The sequence below is a fragment of the Anopheles stephensi genome, chromosome 3 (assembly GCF_013141755.1).
Source record: "Anopheles stephensi strain Indian chromosome 3, UCI_ANSTEP_V1.0, whole genome shotgun sequence".
NCBI lineage: Eukaryota > Metazoa > Arthropoda > Insecta > Diptera > Culicidae > Anopheles > Anopheles stephensi.
Genome location: NC_050203.1, coordinates 2842018 through 2854843, shown reverse-complemented (window position 1 = coordinate 2854843; position 12826 = coordinate 2842018). Strand labels below are relative to the sequence as shown.

At 50.0% G+C, this 12826-nt stretch overlaps 5 protein-coding genes across 6 annotated transcripts in view; 3 read left to right on the top strand and 2 right to left on the bottom strand.

Moving 5' to 3' along the window:
• LOC118512953 (zinc finger protein 271-like) overlaps positions 1 to 12826 on the top strand; it is a 32177-nt gene that overhangs the window by 9861 nt on the left and 9490 nt on the right.
• Positions 538 to 2300, bottom strand: LOC118512964 (peptidyl-prolyl cis-trans isomerase H). Its single transcript, XM_036058190.1, has 3 exons — positions 1926 to 2300; positions 1670 to 1846; positions 538 to 1593 (listed from the first exon to the last, which is right to left on the bottom strand). Exons 1-3 carry the CDS (start codon positions 2007 to 2009, stop codon positions 1300 to 1302), a joined length of 555 nt encoding a protein of 184 aa, XP_035914083.1. The 5' UTR covers positions 2010 to 2300; the 3' UTR covers positions 538 to 1299.
• On the top strand, positions 2718 to 5544 carry LOC118512957 (protein disulfide-isomerase A3). 2 transcript variants are annotated; one of them, XM_036058180.1, is made up of 3 exons: positions 2718 to 2874; positions 3024 to 3186; positions 3395 to 5544. In XM_036058180.1, exons 2-3 carry the CDS (start codon positions 3041 to 3043, stop codon positions 4710 to 4712), a joined length of 1464 nt encoding a protein of 487 aa, XP_035914073.1. In that variant the 5' UTR covers positions 2718 to 2874; positions 3024 to 3040; the 3' UTR covers positions 4713 to 5544. The 2 variants fall into 2 exon arrangements, with proteins under 2 accessions (XP_035914073.1, XP_035914074.1); XM_036058181.1 differs by having other exon boundaries at positions 2821 to 3186.
• On the bottom strand, positions 5429 to 7950 carry LOC118512956 (protein Aatf). The gene is made up of 2 exons (XM_036058179.1): positions 6235 to 7950; positions 5429 to 6175 (listed from the first exon to the last, which is right to left on the bottom strand). The coding sequence occupies exons 1-2, from the start codon at positions 7608 to 7610 to the stop codon at positions 6049 to 6051; spliced, it is 1503 nt and encodes a 500-aa protein (XP_035914072.1). The 5' UTR covers positions 7611 to 7950; the 3' UTR covers positions 5429 to 6048.
• Positions 8050 to 12772, top strand: LOC118512951 (DIS3-like exonuclease 2). The gene is made up of 2 exons (XM_036058169.1): positions 8050 to 11610; positions 11689 to 12772. The coding sequence occupies exons 1-2, from the start codon at positions 8176 to 8178 to the stop codon at positions 11965 to 11967; spliced, it is 3714 nt and encodes a 1237-aa protein (XP_035914062.1). The 5' UTR covers positions 8050 to 8175; the 3' UTR covers positions 11968 to 12772.

Sequence of the window (12826 nt, the reverse complement as noted above, 5' to 3'; positions counted from 1 at the left end):
GATCCTTGAGACTTGTATTAGGCTATGCAGTATATACACGAATTGTAGAACATTCTACACCCACCAATATTGCCAGCCTTAGACAGACCCACCCACACAGTTGGTAAAGGCCGCCGGTTCAAAGATCAAGGCCAGCGGCATGCATTTGCATGCGAAATCTAGCTTATGCAAATGTTTGACCAGCCAGCGCGGATTCTCGTTGCTCGATTAGTGCGGACCTTGCCAGCTTTGGGCCAGCTAATTTTCAGTCCAGCTAACCATTTCCGCAGTAATTTGCAATTAACTGTTGGGGGCAGTGGAAAATAGCGGCATCGAAAGCTTACCACCGGTACGGGGGCGGGAGACTAAACAAATAATTAAATCATAATACACCGTGAAGCCATTCGGAGGTGCAAAGGGGGTTTTAAGTTATGGGCCAAATAAATTCATAACAAAATGCGAAAACATTTCAATTACAGTTTCTTCGCCACAATCACGTAAACCCCCTTTTTCGCGGCGGCCCACAGCACAATGGGAAGGATACTTTATCTAACGAAGTGTAGTTTAGGGCTTTTCCGGCTTTTTATTCTTTTTTGGTTGTGTTCTTCCTACAGCATCGATCTACTGAGACGGTTGCGCTAGTTTGTTTGCTGGAAGGTATGGCAAGGTCCTGCGGCTGACCACCACTACTAATACACTGCTACTCTTAGGAACACTCTGCCCCGCAAGCGATTGCGTGTGAAACGTCCATTTGGATCGTAAAAACAAAACGTGTGCGCACGCGACCCTTCGGGGTTCAGATAACGAGTGGGTGGGCGGAATGATGAGAAGTGCGGGTCCCATTGATTAGCCGCAACGGAGCCAGGATACCTGCTTCATGTCCAGCTGGTCGTGCAAACCATTAACCGCGTTACCTTCGTTAGGCAGAGTGTTCTTCCTGGACGCCGGGATGGAGGGTGTGAGGCGCGGCCTTTTACTTTACGAATTTGAAGAAGGACTATGGCCAGCAGCACGTGCTCGCTGCGGGCACTATTTATGGTCCGCAGGCTAGGCAGGCTAGTCGAAGAACATGTTTATAAATACACCAACCCACCACCAATCCTCTTTCAAGGGCAATCTGGGGCAATCCGCGTGGATAATTATGCTCTCCGCGCACCACACTTGGAATGCGTGTACGTGTGTGTGCGTGTGTGCGCGCTTTATAGTAATCATCACGGCTTTTCTTTATAATCTAGGAACGGTACTTGCTTGCTTTTAAACGACCGAAGATTCTAGCGGTGCTTCGTTGGGTTTATTACACATTCGGGCGCTGGAGTGCTGCTACAGCTGGCCGCACTGCGATATGACTACCGGCAGCTTCGGCTTGTTATTCGGCCCCGTCGGAACGTTTTCGATCTTCCGCATAATTAGCAGCCCATCCAGCACGCGCCCAAACACGACGTGTTTATAGTCGAGAAAGTTACACTTTGAACAGGTGATGAAAAACTGGCAACCGTTCGTATCCTTCCCGCTGTTGGCCATCGAGAGCAGGCCGGGCGCATCGTGCTTCAGCAGAAAGTGTTCGTCGGGGAAGGTGGCACTGCCGTAGATGCTCATGACGCCCGTACCGTCGCCCTGCAGAAAATGGGAGGGGAGCATTATTTCCTAACCCGATAGCGATAACATTCCACGCCGAACCGCATTAACATACATTCACGAAATCTCCTCCCTGTATCATAAAGTCTTTGATAACGCGGTGGAAGCTCGAACCCTTGTACCCGATCGGGACGCCATCCTTTTTGTACTCGCCCGTACAGAACTGCCGGAAGTTTTCACACGTTTTCGGTACAACGTCCGCGTACAGTTCGAACACCATGCGGCCAATTTCCTGTCGATGCGCAAGTGTACAATCCAGAAGTTAATACATTTCCCAGAATATCCCTATTTCAAATCAGTCCTCTACCTACCGCTGTCCCTACGGTAATGTCCATAAACACAACCGGATTGTTGGGATTGCGAAGCTGGGATTGAATCTGCGTCCATGTAGGCATTTTCGCTGGGATTCTACACACTATACGCTAGAAACAAAAATATCCGCAAACGGGAATCGCCAAGCGTGGCCAAGCACGTTGGGCTAGTGTAGTGCCTCGTCGTCACACGCTACGCGGAGATCCGGTCTACACCCAGGGACCTATTTACAGCACTCGAAAATACGCGATCCGGTTGTTAGCGTGCTGTGTTCCCGCGCGCCCGTATCTTTCCGGTGTTCGTTAATCCAAAATGCAAAATACGAAATGACTCCACTCAAGAATGACAAAACTCTATTTACCGACAAAGCCGGATTCAAAACATCCGACCAGCAGGCTGGTTCGGGAATGAATTTGACAGCTGCGCATTTGACGTATGGGATTCCGGTCCGACATTTTCGACAGGCTCGCGAGAAGCTCGGATAAGGTGGATTCTTTTCTTGCTAAATTGTTGCTGCTTTTAAATTAAACTGAACGCCCAGTTATTATTTATTCTATGGGCGGATTCTCTGGAGTCCGCATTCTACGTTGAATTGGTTGGTTCTCATTTTATTCGGACGTATTAAAATCCAAGAAAATTTTGGTTATATGGCCGTTTTCTGAAAATTACAAATTTTACAGCGAAGCTCTTAATTTATGTTTTATCAATTTCTCTAAGTTATTTCTAGATCCTTCCAAACGATTTTTTATTCAAAACTGCGGTTCCGTTTGCTGTCATTGTCAGCAAAACAAAGATGTCCCGTGGATCGACCACCGTGCCACTGTCGCGGACCAATCAGCGATCGCCAACGAAACACGACAGGGAGGTCACTAACACTGACAAAAGAGAAGAGATCTTTCCGAAACTTTGCATCGGCAAGACGTCGAATTAATTCATCCACTTCTTCGAGTAAGTAAAGTTCGTTTCTGCGGTTCGCTTGCGGTGTGGCCACGTACTTGAAACGCTTCTATTGTTAAGCTGATTCGGGGTGGAGTTGCTTCGGAACGGTATCTTACGCGCATCCTGGTCTTTTTCTCTCTCCACCATCCAAACTGCAGCAGCGAGGCGGAAAATCATGAACTGCCGGTTGCTGGTTTGTCTGTGTGCCCTTGTGGCGGTGGCGTTTGCCGGTGAAGCCGACGTGCTGGAGCTGACCGATAGCGACTTTTCGAGCCGCGTTGGCGAAACCGAAACCACTCTGGTGATGTTCTACGCGCCTTGGTAAGTCCTCTTTCCGTGTATTGCGAAATAACATTCATCCTGTCCAAGCCCCGAGGAATGTGGGAAAGAGACAGTGCTATGCCAACCATATACCCACCCACCCTCACCACACACACATAGACACCCCCGTTACAACCGTGACCGGTGACAATAACCTTTCGTGTCAGCATTTTGAGTTTTTTTTTGCTTCTGTGTTTGCTCGTTCTAGGTGTGGACACTGCAAGAAGCTAAAACCCGAATATGCGAAGGCTGCCGAGTTGCTGCGTGGTGAGGATCCTCCGATCGCACTTGCCAAGGTGGACTGTACCGAGGGTGGTAAGGACACCTGTAACAAGTTCAGCGTCAGTGGCTATCCCACACTGAAGGTGTTCCGCAATGGCGAGGTGTCGCAGGAGTACAACGGTCCCCGCGAGGCGACCGGCATCGCTAAGTACATGAAATCGATCGTCGGCCCGGCATCGAAGGACCTGCTGACGGTGGAAGCGTTCGAAGCGTTCCTGAAGGTGCAGGAAACCTCCGTCGTGGGTTTCTTCCAGAAGGAGTCGGATCTGAAGGGTGTTTTCCTGAAGTACGCCGACAGCCAGCGCGAGCGTCTGCGGTTCGGTCACAGTAGCGCGGCGGAAGTGTTGGAAAAGCAGGGCGCAACCGATGCCGTGTATCTGTTCCGTGCCCGCCAGCTGGCGAACAAGTTCGAGCCCGATTTTGTCAAGTTCGAGGGAACCACGAAGCAGGAGCTGGCCGACTTTGTGAAGGCCAACTACCACGGACTGGCCGGAGTGCGTTCGCGTGACACTACGAGCGACTTCAAGAACCCGCTGGTGGTCGTGTACTACGCGGTGGATTACGTGAAGAACCCGAAGGGCACGAACTACTGGCGCAACCGTGTGCTGAAGGTGGCGAAGGAGTTTGTGGGACGCGTCAACTTTGCCGTAAGCGCCAAGGACGATTTCCAGCACGAGCTGAACGAGTACGGGTACGATTACACCGGCGACAAGCCCCTGGTGTTGGCCCGCGATGCAAAGAACCAGAAGTTCATCATGAAGGACGAGTTTTCGGTGGAGAATCTGCAGGCCTTCGCAACGGAGCTGGAGGAGGGTTCGCTGGAGCCGTACGTCAAGTCGGAGCCGGTGCCGGAAAGCAACGACGGCCCGGTGAGGGTAGCTGTGGCAAAGAACTTCGACGACGTGGTCGTTAACAACGGTGTCGACACGCTGGTTGAGTTCTACGCACCGTGGTGTGGACACTGCAAGAAGCTTGCCCCGACGCTGGAGGAGCTCGGCACCAAGCTGAAGGATGAGGCCGTCTCGATCGTGAAGATGGATGCCACCGCCAACGATGTGCCGTCCCACTTTGAGGTCCGCGGCTTCCCGACGCTCTACTGGTTGCCCAAGGACGCCAAGACCAGTCCGACCCGCTACGAGGGTGGTCGCGAGGTCGATGACTTCGTGAAGTACATTGCCAAGCATGCGACAAGCGAGCTGAAGAGCTTCGATCGTGCCGGTAACGCGAAGAAGACCGAACTGTAATCTCCTACCCTCTCTCCCCGCCGTTTCTTTCTCCGTTCCGATCGGCAGCCATCGAAAGGTGGGTTTTTCTCAAAGTTTTCCCCTATTTTCCTTCTCCCAATCGGTAGCATCAGTTGGGAGGGTAAAGCGATTCAGGTTCCAACAGGCATTCCATAAGGCTGCTGATTTCTTCCCGTTCTTCAGATCTGTCCGCCATTAAGGGTTTCTATGCGTGCGATGTGCTAACTGTAGCTAGGAGGCCACAACAAATGTCGTAACATTAAGCATGTAGTAGGATCGAAACACACACACACACACACACACAAAATACGCTACTAGCTCGGTGATACAGAGAACAAAAAAGGGCAAATGGAACTTCGTCCTCTCATCCAACTAGCCGCTTATCGAATACTAATGACTTAGGGTGTGATGGTGTTGGTACGAACAACAATTTAAAAGGCGGCAACGAGGACGAAGAACTGCATTTAGAACTGAACAAAAATCTGTTTTCTAGATTTAAATTTTCTCTGTCTTATCTGGAGCGCACTACACACTGGAAGAGTATTTTGATTCCGAGGGCAAGCGATAGGTACACCGACACGACACACACACACCAGATAAGAGAATCTTTTCGTCGTCTCCCCCCGTCGTTTTCTGCAGTGCATTTTATACCGGGGGGAAACGAGCGGTGCTTAACGGTCATGATAATGATTGGAGAACCATACTACTGCTAACCGATCGCGGCCCGGTCATCATCTGTCCTACGTTTTCATTCTTACGTTCCCTTTCTTCATTGTGTGCACTGTGAGAGCATTTTTTTTAATAAACAGAAAGGATCTAATAACAAACGTAATGCGGTCGTCTCTCGTGTGTAGGCCAATATACTTGGCTGCATGATTTTGTTGCAGAGAAAAGCCGGATGCGCCGTCGTTTGCCGTTGGTTGCAGAACATTCTATAACCGCTTCCGGCCTCCTAACCGTCTTGTATGATTGTACAATCAACCAAACAAAGCTCTTCCAAAAGCTAGTCCATTTAGCTAATGCATACGTGTGGCTGGTAGCCCATTCGGTCATCACGTCATCGCGCGACATAATTCCCGCGGGAGGTACATGGTCGATGCTTGTCACGCTTATCGATGGTGTAACTTAAACATAGTCAGCAAAAAGCAATTGCTTGCTCAACACGTCTGGCTTACACAAATAGCTGAACAATGTACAGTTTTTTCTCGTAAACTTCCTGTGTTTTGGTTGGGTTTCCGCAACAAGACGGCGCTTTCTCTTTAACATTTCCGCCTCTTCATGTTTATTGCATTCGTTTTCTAGGCTGCAAACAATGTTCCACGCTTCGGTCAACCATCTATCGCTCTTCCGTTGCAGGTGTTTGGCCGAACAGCGAGCCAAACAGCTCATCCTTTGCCTCATCCGTCCAGTCGTAATCGGGCACGGGCGCCATAAAGTTAACCAGCTTGTTATGCACAACGTACCTAAAATGACCGTTCTGTTATTGCAGTAAGAACGAAACAAGCTTTCCATTCTCGCTTACCGTATTTTGCGGCCCTTTGATGCTTTCGTGTCGACCGTTTTCTTCATCTTGTTGCGCAGTTTCTGCAGCTCCGCCAGCTTGTTGGCAATCTCCTGCGGACTGTCGGTTGTGCTGGTTTTGTACTCGATCAGCTCCCGCAGCATTTGATGGTAAAAATCGGAATCGTCAAATATTTCCCCATCGTACACTGAGCTTGGCGTCTGCTCCGGCGTCCCATCGGCTCCGTCGTCCTTTCGCTGCTCACTGGCCGCCGATGAAACCTCCCTTCCTAGTAGCGTATAACCGCCACGATAGAGTTGCGTTTTACGCACCAATTCATCACGATTAATAAGACTTTCTTCGATTTTCTTCAACACCGACAGTGACTGCCTAGGATTGTTTCTCATCTTAGACGCAATGTTTGTCCGATCGTGCCATTTCATTAGCACGCTGTTACGGTACTCCTCCATGTCCTTGCATCTACTAGCAAGTAGCTGCTCGTATTCGTCCAGTGCCGCCTGTTTCGGTTTTGACCCTGCTTTGGAAGACGATGGTGCTTTCCGTTTTGACCCACTCTTGAGTAGGGTTTTCGTCTCGGAAAATCGCCCCAGAAGAACTTCCTGAAGTTCGAGCAATCGATCCATCGTTTCGGAAATGGTTTTGGTCGCTTGTTCCGACTTTTGACGAAATTCTTCATTCTGCGAAGCGAGATTTCGGCACGCCGATGACGACGGTGGCAAACTGTTGGAGGCAATTAGGCAGGGCTGCACCTTGATGCGCATTTCTAGCAAACGTTCCCAGACTTTTAGTTGGTTCTGTACCGCCAAACCTTTGTTGATCGTTTCCTGGCGGTTCTCTTCCTTGATTAGTGTCATCTGTTGGGCCGAAGATTGTGGCTTACTTCGGCTTTCCGTGTAGTCTGCCAAGGATTCCTGATCGTCATCTGTTGATTCTTCGTAATCTTCTTCCCCAGAATCATCATTATCATCATCATCCTCTTCTTCTTCGCTTTGAGGTGGTTTTAGAAGCACAAGCGATTTGGGTTTGCTCCTTTGAACCCGTTTTCTATCTTCTTCTTCGTCGGTGTCCTCATCATCCTCGGCCCCGTCGGACTCTTCCTCATCATCCTCGCCAGACCCACCGTCATCGTCGTCATCGTCGAACGTTTCACTTCGCGAAGATACGGCACCCTTATACTTCCGGTCAAACTCTTCCAGGAAACGAATGTTTCGCTTGCGGAACTCACTTAAGGCCGCATCCTTGCCCACATCGTCCGGTGTTTCATCAAACTCACTGAACTTGGGTGCTGTCTCATCACCAGACTCTTCGGACTGTTGCTCTTCCGGCGCGAAAAGCTTGTTCAATTTGTCCGATAGAGTTGCTGGCCTTTTCTTCATTGTGTGCCCGACGTGAACGATTTGTCCTTAACACCAAATTAACTAAACCGCAATTGGAATACTTGAGCCGCGTGCCTCTTGTAAAAACGTGTGCACATGTGTTTGTTTTGATTTTGAAGTTTGACGTTTCTCCGTAGCAAAACAACGAGCGATTTTCCAAGGTCAAATGAATCGGCGTCGGAGGAAGAAATTCACCTTTTCAATGAACTAAATTTTTTTTAAATTATTTTACAGAAAGAAGTATGCATGCAGCATGAGTGTTTCTGTGACTTGGTTGTGGGCAGGTCAAGTTATGCTCCCCTTTGGAAACGGCCACCTTTCGGCGTGCCTGCCGCTGATCAACATTGTGTGTTTACATTGCTTCATTCACTGCTCAGCGCGATGCGTCAGATCGATCGGTTGGGGTGGGATCGGGCGGTAGGGGACGTGTAGGGAAAGACGTGCACGGCACTCTGGTGGAAACACACCGAAGACAAAGTGGCATCATAAGCGAGTAGAATTTCGTGAAGTTGGCACACATTGTGTAAACGGGAACGGGAAAACACCAGCGAAAGTGTGTGGCATCATGTCCGATGAGCAATTCTTTCGTGAAATAAGAGCAACCATCATCGACGACACTCGCAAAATGTTGGAGCAGGCAGGTGGATCTAAAGACAGGAAAGGAGCCGCGAAAGAAAACAACAAACCGAAGGATGATAAGCAAGTTATTCGCCAGCTTATTGAGGAGCTGAGAAGCCAGGAGGAATCGAGGGAATTGGGCCAGGCCGCTTCCTCGTCGGGACTACTGGCCGCAGACCGGAGGAAGGTGGAAAAGGCACCCAAGGACAGTGGTAAGCAAAAGGAGGCCAAAGCTAAGGCAAAGGAAACGAGACAAAAAGATGCGCGAAACACTGATACCCAACCACCAAAGGCCAGCGTAGAGCTGACGGAACGGGTAGCCATGGAGTTGGTGAATTTACAAATAGAGCCCAGCATCGAACGGGAGAAAGTGACAAAGACAGTGAACCACAGTAGATCGGACTCGGAAGAATACGAGCCACCGCTGGGACTGCCGGAGGGGAGAAGCCACGATAAGAAAGTGAAGGAAAAAAAGAACAAAAAAGAACTCAAGTCCAAATCTAAGGATGTCGTTGCTAAGCAACACGATTCACGGAAAGGCAATAGTGCAAAGTCGACGTGCAGCGAGGACGATGCAACATCGAGCGATCGGTTTTCGCTGTTGTCGAAAAAAATCGATGACATTGTGGAACGGATGGAGGGCATCAAGCGGGAGTACGGCGATAAAAACGGAAAGCAAAAGCCGGACAGTATGCCACCAATAGGAAACTTAGCTGCTGGTGGCTCGACGAAAAATGCACAGGAAAAGAAGGATAAACGGATGGAGAAAGTGGTGAAACCACCGGCAAGATCTGTATCAGAATCAGGTGGCAAGAAGGAATCGAAACGGAAGGATAAACCACTTTCGGTCCCGACCGTTCGAAAGGATAGCACCCAAACGGCAACGGACGATTCGTTGGGGAGCGATGAGTTGCTGCCGCCGGAGCATCGTCTGCTCGTCCAGCTGTTCATGTTAAGCTCCAGCCAGCGGAGAAAATTTATCGAAAAGCAGGGAATCGAACTTGGCCTGCTCAATGCGCATCCATTCAAGAAGCACGTTGTGCTCGTGAACAAAAGCATTATGCCCGTGGCGGAGGGCTTGGCAGCGGATGCGAGACGATTTCTTGCCGAGAAGAATGGTACTGTTGCACCGGTGGTGGCGGCATCGACGTCCAACGAGCGTACGGAGCAACCGGCTCAGACTGCACCGGCTACTAAACCGAAGCGTACCGATAAGGGAACGTACGAGGAGCAGGTGCACTTCCTGCTGTACGAGCGCGTAAAGCGCTCGAAGGATGAATCCGATCTTGAGTTGATGCTGGGTGACATTCGGAACAAAGCGGACGAAATCGTGCAGGACCGACTGGAATCATTCGTCGGGCGTTTGGTAGAGCGTAAGGTCGGGTACATGATGGAGGGCATGCTGCGGGTAAATGCTCGCAACAACATGCAATCGTTCGTGGACGATCCTTCGCGCACGGGGAACATTTACATAAACTCCATCCTGCTACGACGGTGCGCCATGGACGGTGATTTGGTGCGGGTGTTTGTATTCAATCAGCCCCCGGAATCGGACGAAGAATCGGATGATGATCGGTGTACCGAGGATGAGGAAGAAGAAAAGGCGCCGGCAGCGAAATCCGTCACCAACAATGCCGGGTTTGTGGTGTGCATTATGGAGAAACGGCACAATCGTCAGTGCGTCGGGAAGTTCCTGCCGGCTTCACAAGGCAAAAAGCACTATCGCATGTTTGCCCCAAGAGATATGCGCATACCACCTGTGCGCGTTTTCAAGCAGGATTGGCCAAACGCACTGATTGAGATCAAACCAACGAAGCTGAAGGACGATGACGATGACGATGACGACGACGATGATCGAAAGGGACCACGTAAAGGTGGAGCAGATATAACGGAAGTACTATACCAAGCCGAAATCATCGAGTGGCACGATGAGGTACCGATCGGTACGATACTGAAATCGATCGGCAAATGTGGTGTGCTGGAGGTGGAAAACGAGTCCATCCTGGTCGAACACAATCTGGACGTGACGCCTTACGGGGAAGACATTTTGGCCCAGCTGCCGGCCGTACCGTACATCATTCCGGCGGAGGAATTGGCGCGCCGTGAAGATCTCCGCGGCGAGTGCATATTCACGATCGACCCGGCAACGGCACGCGATCTGGATGATGCGCTGAGCTGCAAACAGCTCCCGAACGGCAACTACCAAGTCGGTGTACACATTTCGGACGTAACGTACTTCCTGCGCGAAAGTTCCCCGCTGGACGAGTTGGTGAAGCTACGGGCCACCTCCATTTACATGGTGGACACGGTGTACCACATGCTGCCGAAGCAGCTGTGCAACACTTGCTCGCTGCTGCCCGGCGAAGATAAGCTGGCCTTTTCGGTGTTTTGGGAAATGGAACCGAATGGAACGGTGCTGAGCACTCGCTTTGTACGCAGTGTGATCAACTCCTGCTCGCAGCTGTCGTACGAGCATGCCCAGCTCATGCTAGACAACCCGAACTGTGCGGTGGACGAAGATCAGTTCCCGGAAATCCTGCACGGATACAGCGCGAAATCGCTGTGTAAAATCGTTAACACGCTGCAATCGATTGCGGTTAAATTGCGCCAACGACGCATGGATGACGGGTGTCTAAAGATTAACCAGCCGAAGCTTACGTTCCGGCTCGACCCTGCCACCGGTCGACCGATCGAGTACGGTGTGTACAAAATCCGGACGAGCAACGAGATGATTGAAGATTTCATGCTGCTAGCAAACATGTCCGTTGCGACGGCGATACACAAGGCATTCCCAGATATATCGCTGCTCCGCTCGCACAGCGCACCGGCCGAGAACATGATGAAGAATTTGGTGCGCACCCTCTCGCTTCATGGGCACGCTCTGTCCTACGCCAGTTCGAAAGATATCCGCGAGTGCATGGAAGCGATCATCGCTTCGTCTGCGGATCCGGACGCGACCAAGAGCGTGCTGAGCGTGCTGCTCGCTAAACCGATGATGCGGGCCCAGTACTACTGTTCATCGTTTGCGTCCACTCCCGAGCAATTTATGCATTACGCGCTGGCCATACCGATGTACACGCACTTTACTAGCCCGATTCGGCGCTACGCCGACTGTCTGGTGCATCGTGTGCTTGCCGCCATGCTGGGAATCGATGAGCAACCGAAACGATCGCCCGAAGAGCTACAGTGCCTGGCGATGGTTTGCAACGACAAGAAGTATAACGCCAAATTGGCTGGGGAGGCCAGTTCGTTGCTTTACTACCGGCACTGGTTGGCATCGGTTGGGGAGTATGAAACGGAGGCAGCGGTTATGGGCTATGCGGCTCATTTTATCGAGGTAGTGTTGATCCATTCCGGAGTGGTGCTGAAAGCTGCTACGAGGGTAAGCCTAGAATTTTGTTGTTTCATTTCAAACTCCATTAACGCTTCCTGTTTGGGGGCTTCCTTTTTTGCCTTGCAGAAAATTTCCGCCACTGCAACGGTTGTGTTTAAACCGACCGAGCCGGTCGGAAGCTGTCTGCTGGTTCCGGTAGACACCTCTATACCACCGCTTAAGCTGACAATCTTTACCAAGGTTCGTGTCGTGGTAAAGGTCGTAAAGGATGTGATCACCGTGTGTTCCATACTGCCCCCCAATACTGTGCAGTCTAAAAAGTCCTCGAAGCCCAAAAAGGCCCAAACCGCCGAGCAGTCAGTCACTGAGTTGAGTGCGGATATGAAATCCGCTCGTATATACTAAACGAAGAACGCCGTTCAGTTCGGCATTTCGTTTCACAACCCGTTAGCCACTTCCTGCGCACAAGACAGCTTCCTGTGGTCCCAAATTTGTTTTACGTTTTGTTTGCACTGTTTAAGATTTTTAGCAACGTGAATGACGCACAAATATGTGTGCGAGTCTCGCGTAGGATTTAAATTGTGTGTAATTAGGAGCGGTTGCCGTAGAATCGTACCGTATAGTGTAGTACAGCAGTCGGCTTCCATTAATTGCTCAGGATGAAATATCCTTCCATATATGTATTCAGTCACAAACAGTCAGGCAGACGAGTTAGTACTGAGAGAAATTTTTGTGTTAATTTAGATTAAGCATTAATTTAAATTATTTTTATTACAGCGTGGATAAGAGACGACCCCATGTGAAAACACCTTCTATTCAGGGGTACTTACGTTTTTGAGAAAACAGAGCAGCATTTTTCGCTCAACAATTCACGACCATGCAGATTCGTGGCATGCAAATCCACAAGGATTCTTGCGACGACGAATACAACGTACCTGCTTATCAGAGACCGTGATAGTGTGTAGAATCCTTTTAGATTTTCTTTGACTGATGATTCTACCGTGGAGAAAGAAGTGGAATGAATCTTACGTTCCGATAAGAGTACTTAGTATTTAGGGTAATGCAACTAACATGTCTACTCTTTTTGTAGAGTACTCGGTAGCGCACGTTTTAGCAATACGCCCGGTCTGGACTCAACTAAAGAGGGGGACCATGACTGAAAAAAAAGAAGTCAAGTACAGTCAAATAGAACCCTAATGTAACACCAATATTCAACCCCGATTGTGACAATTGTAAATGAATAAAATTTTAAGTAAAACGGCGG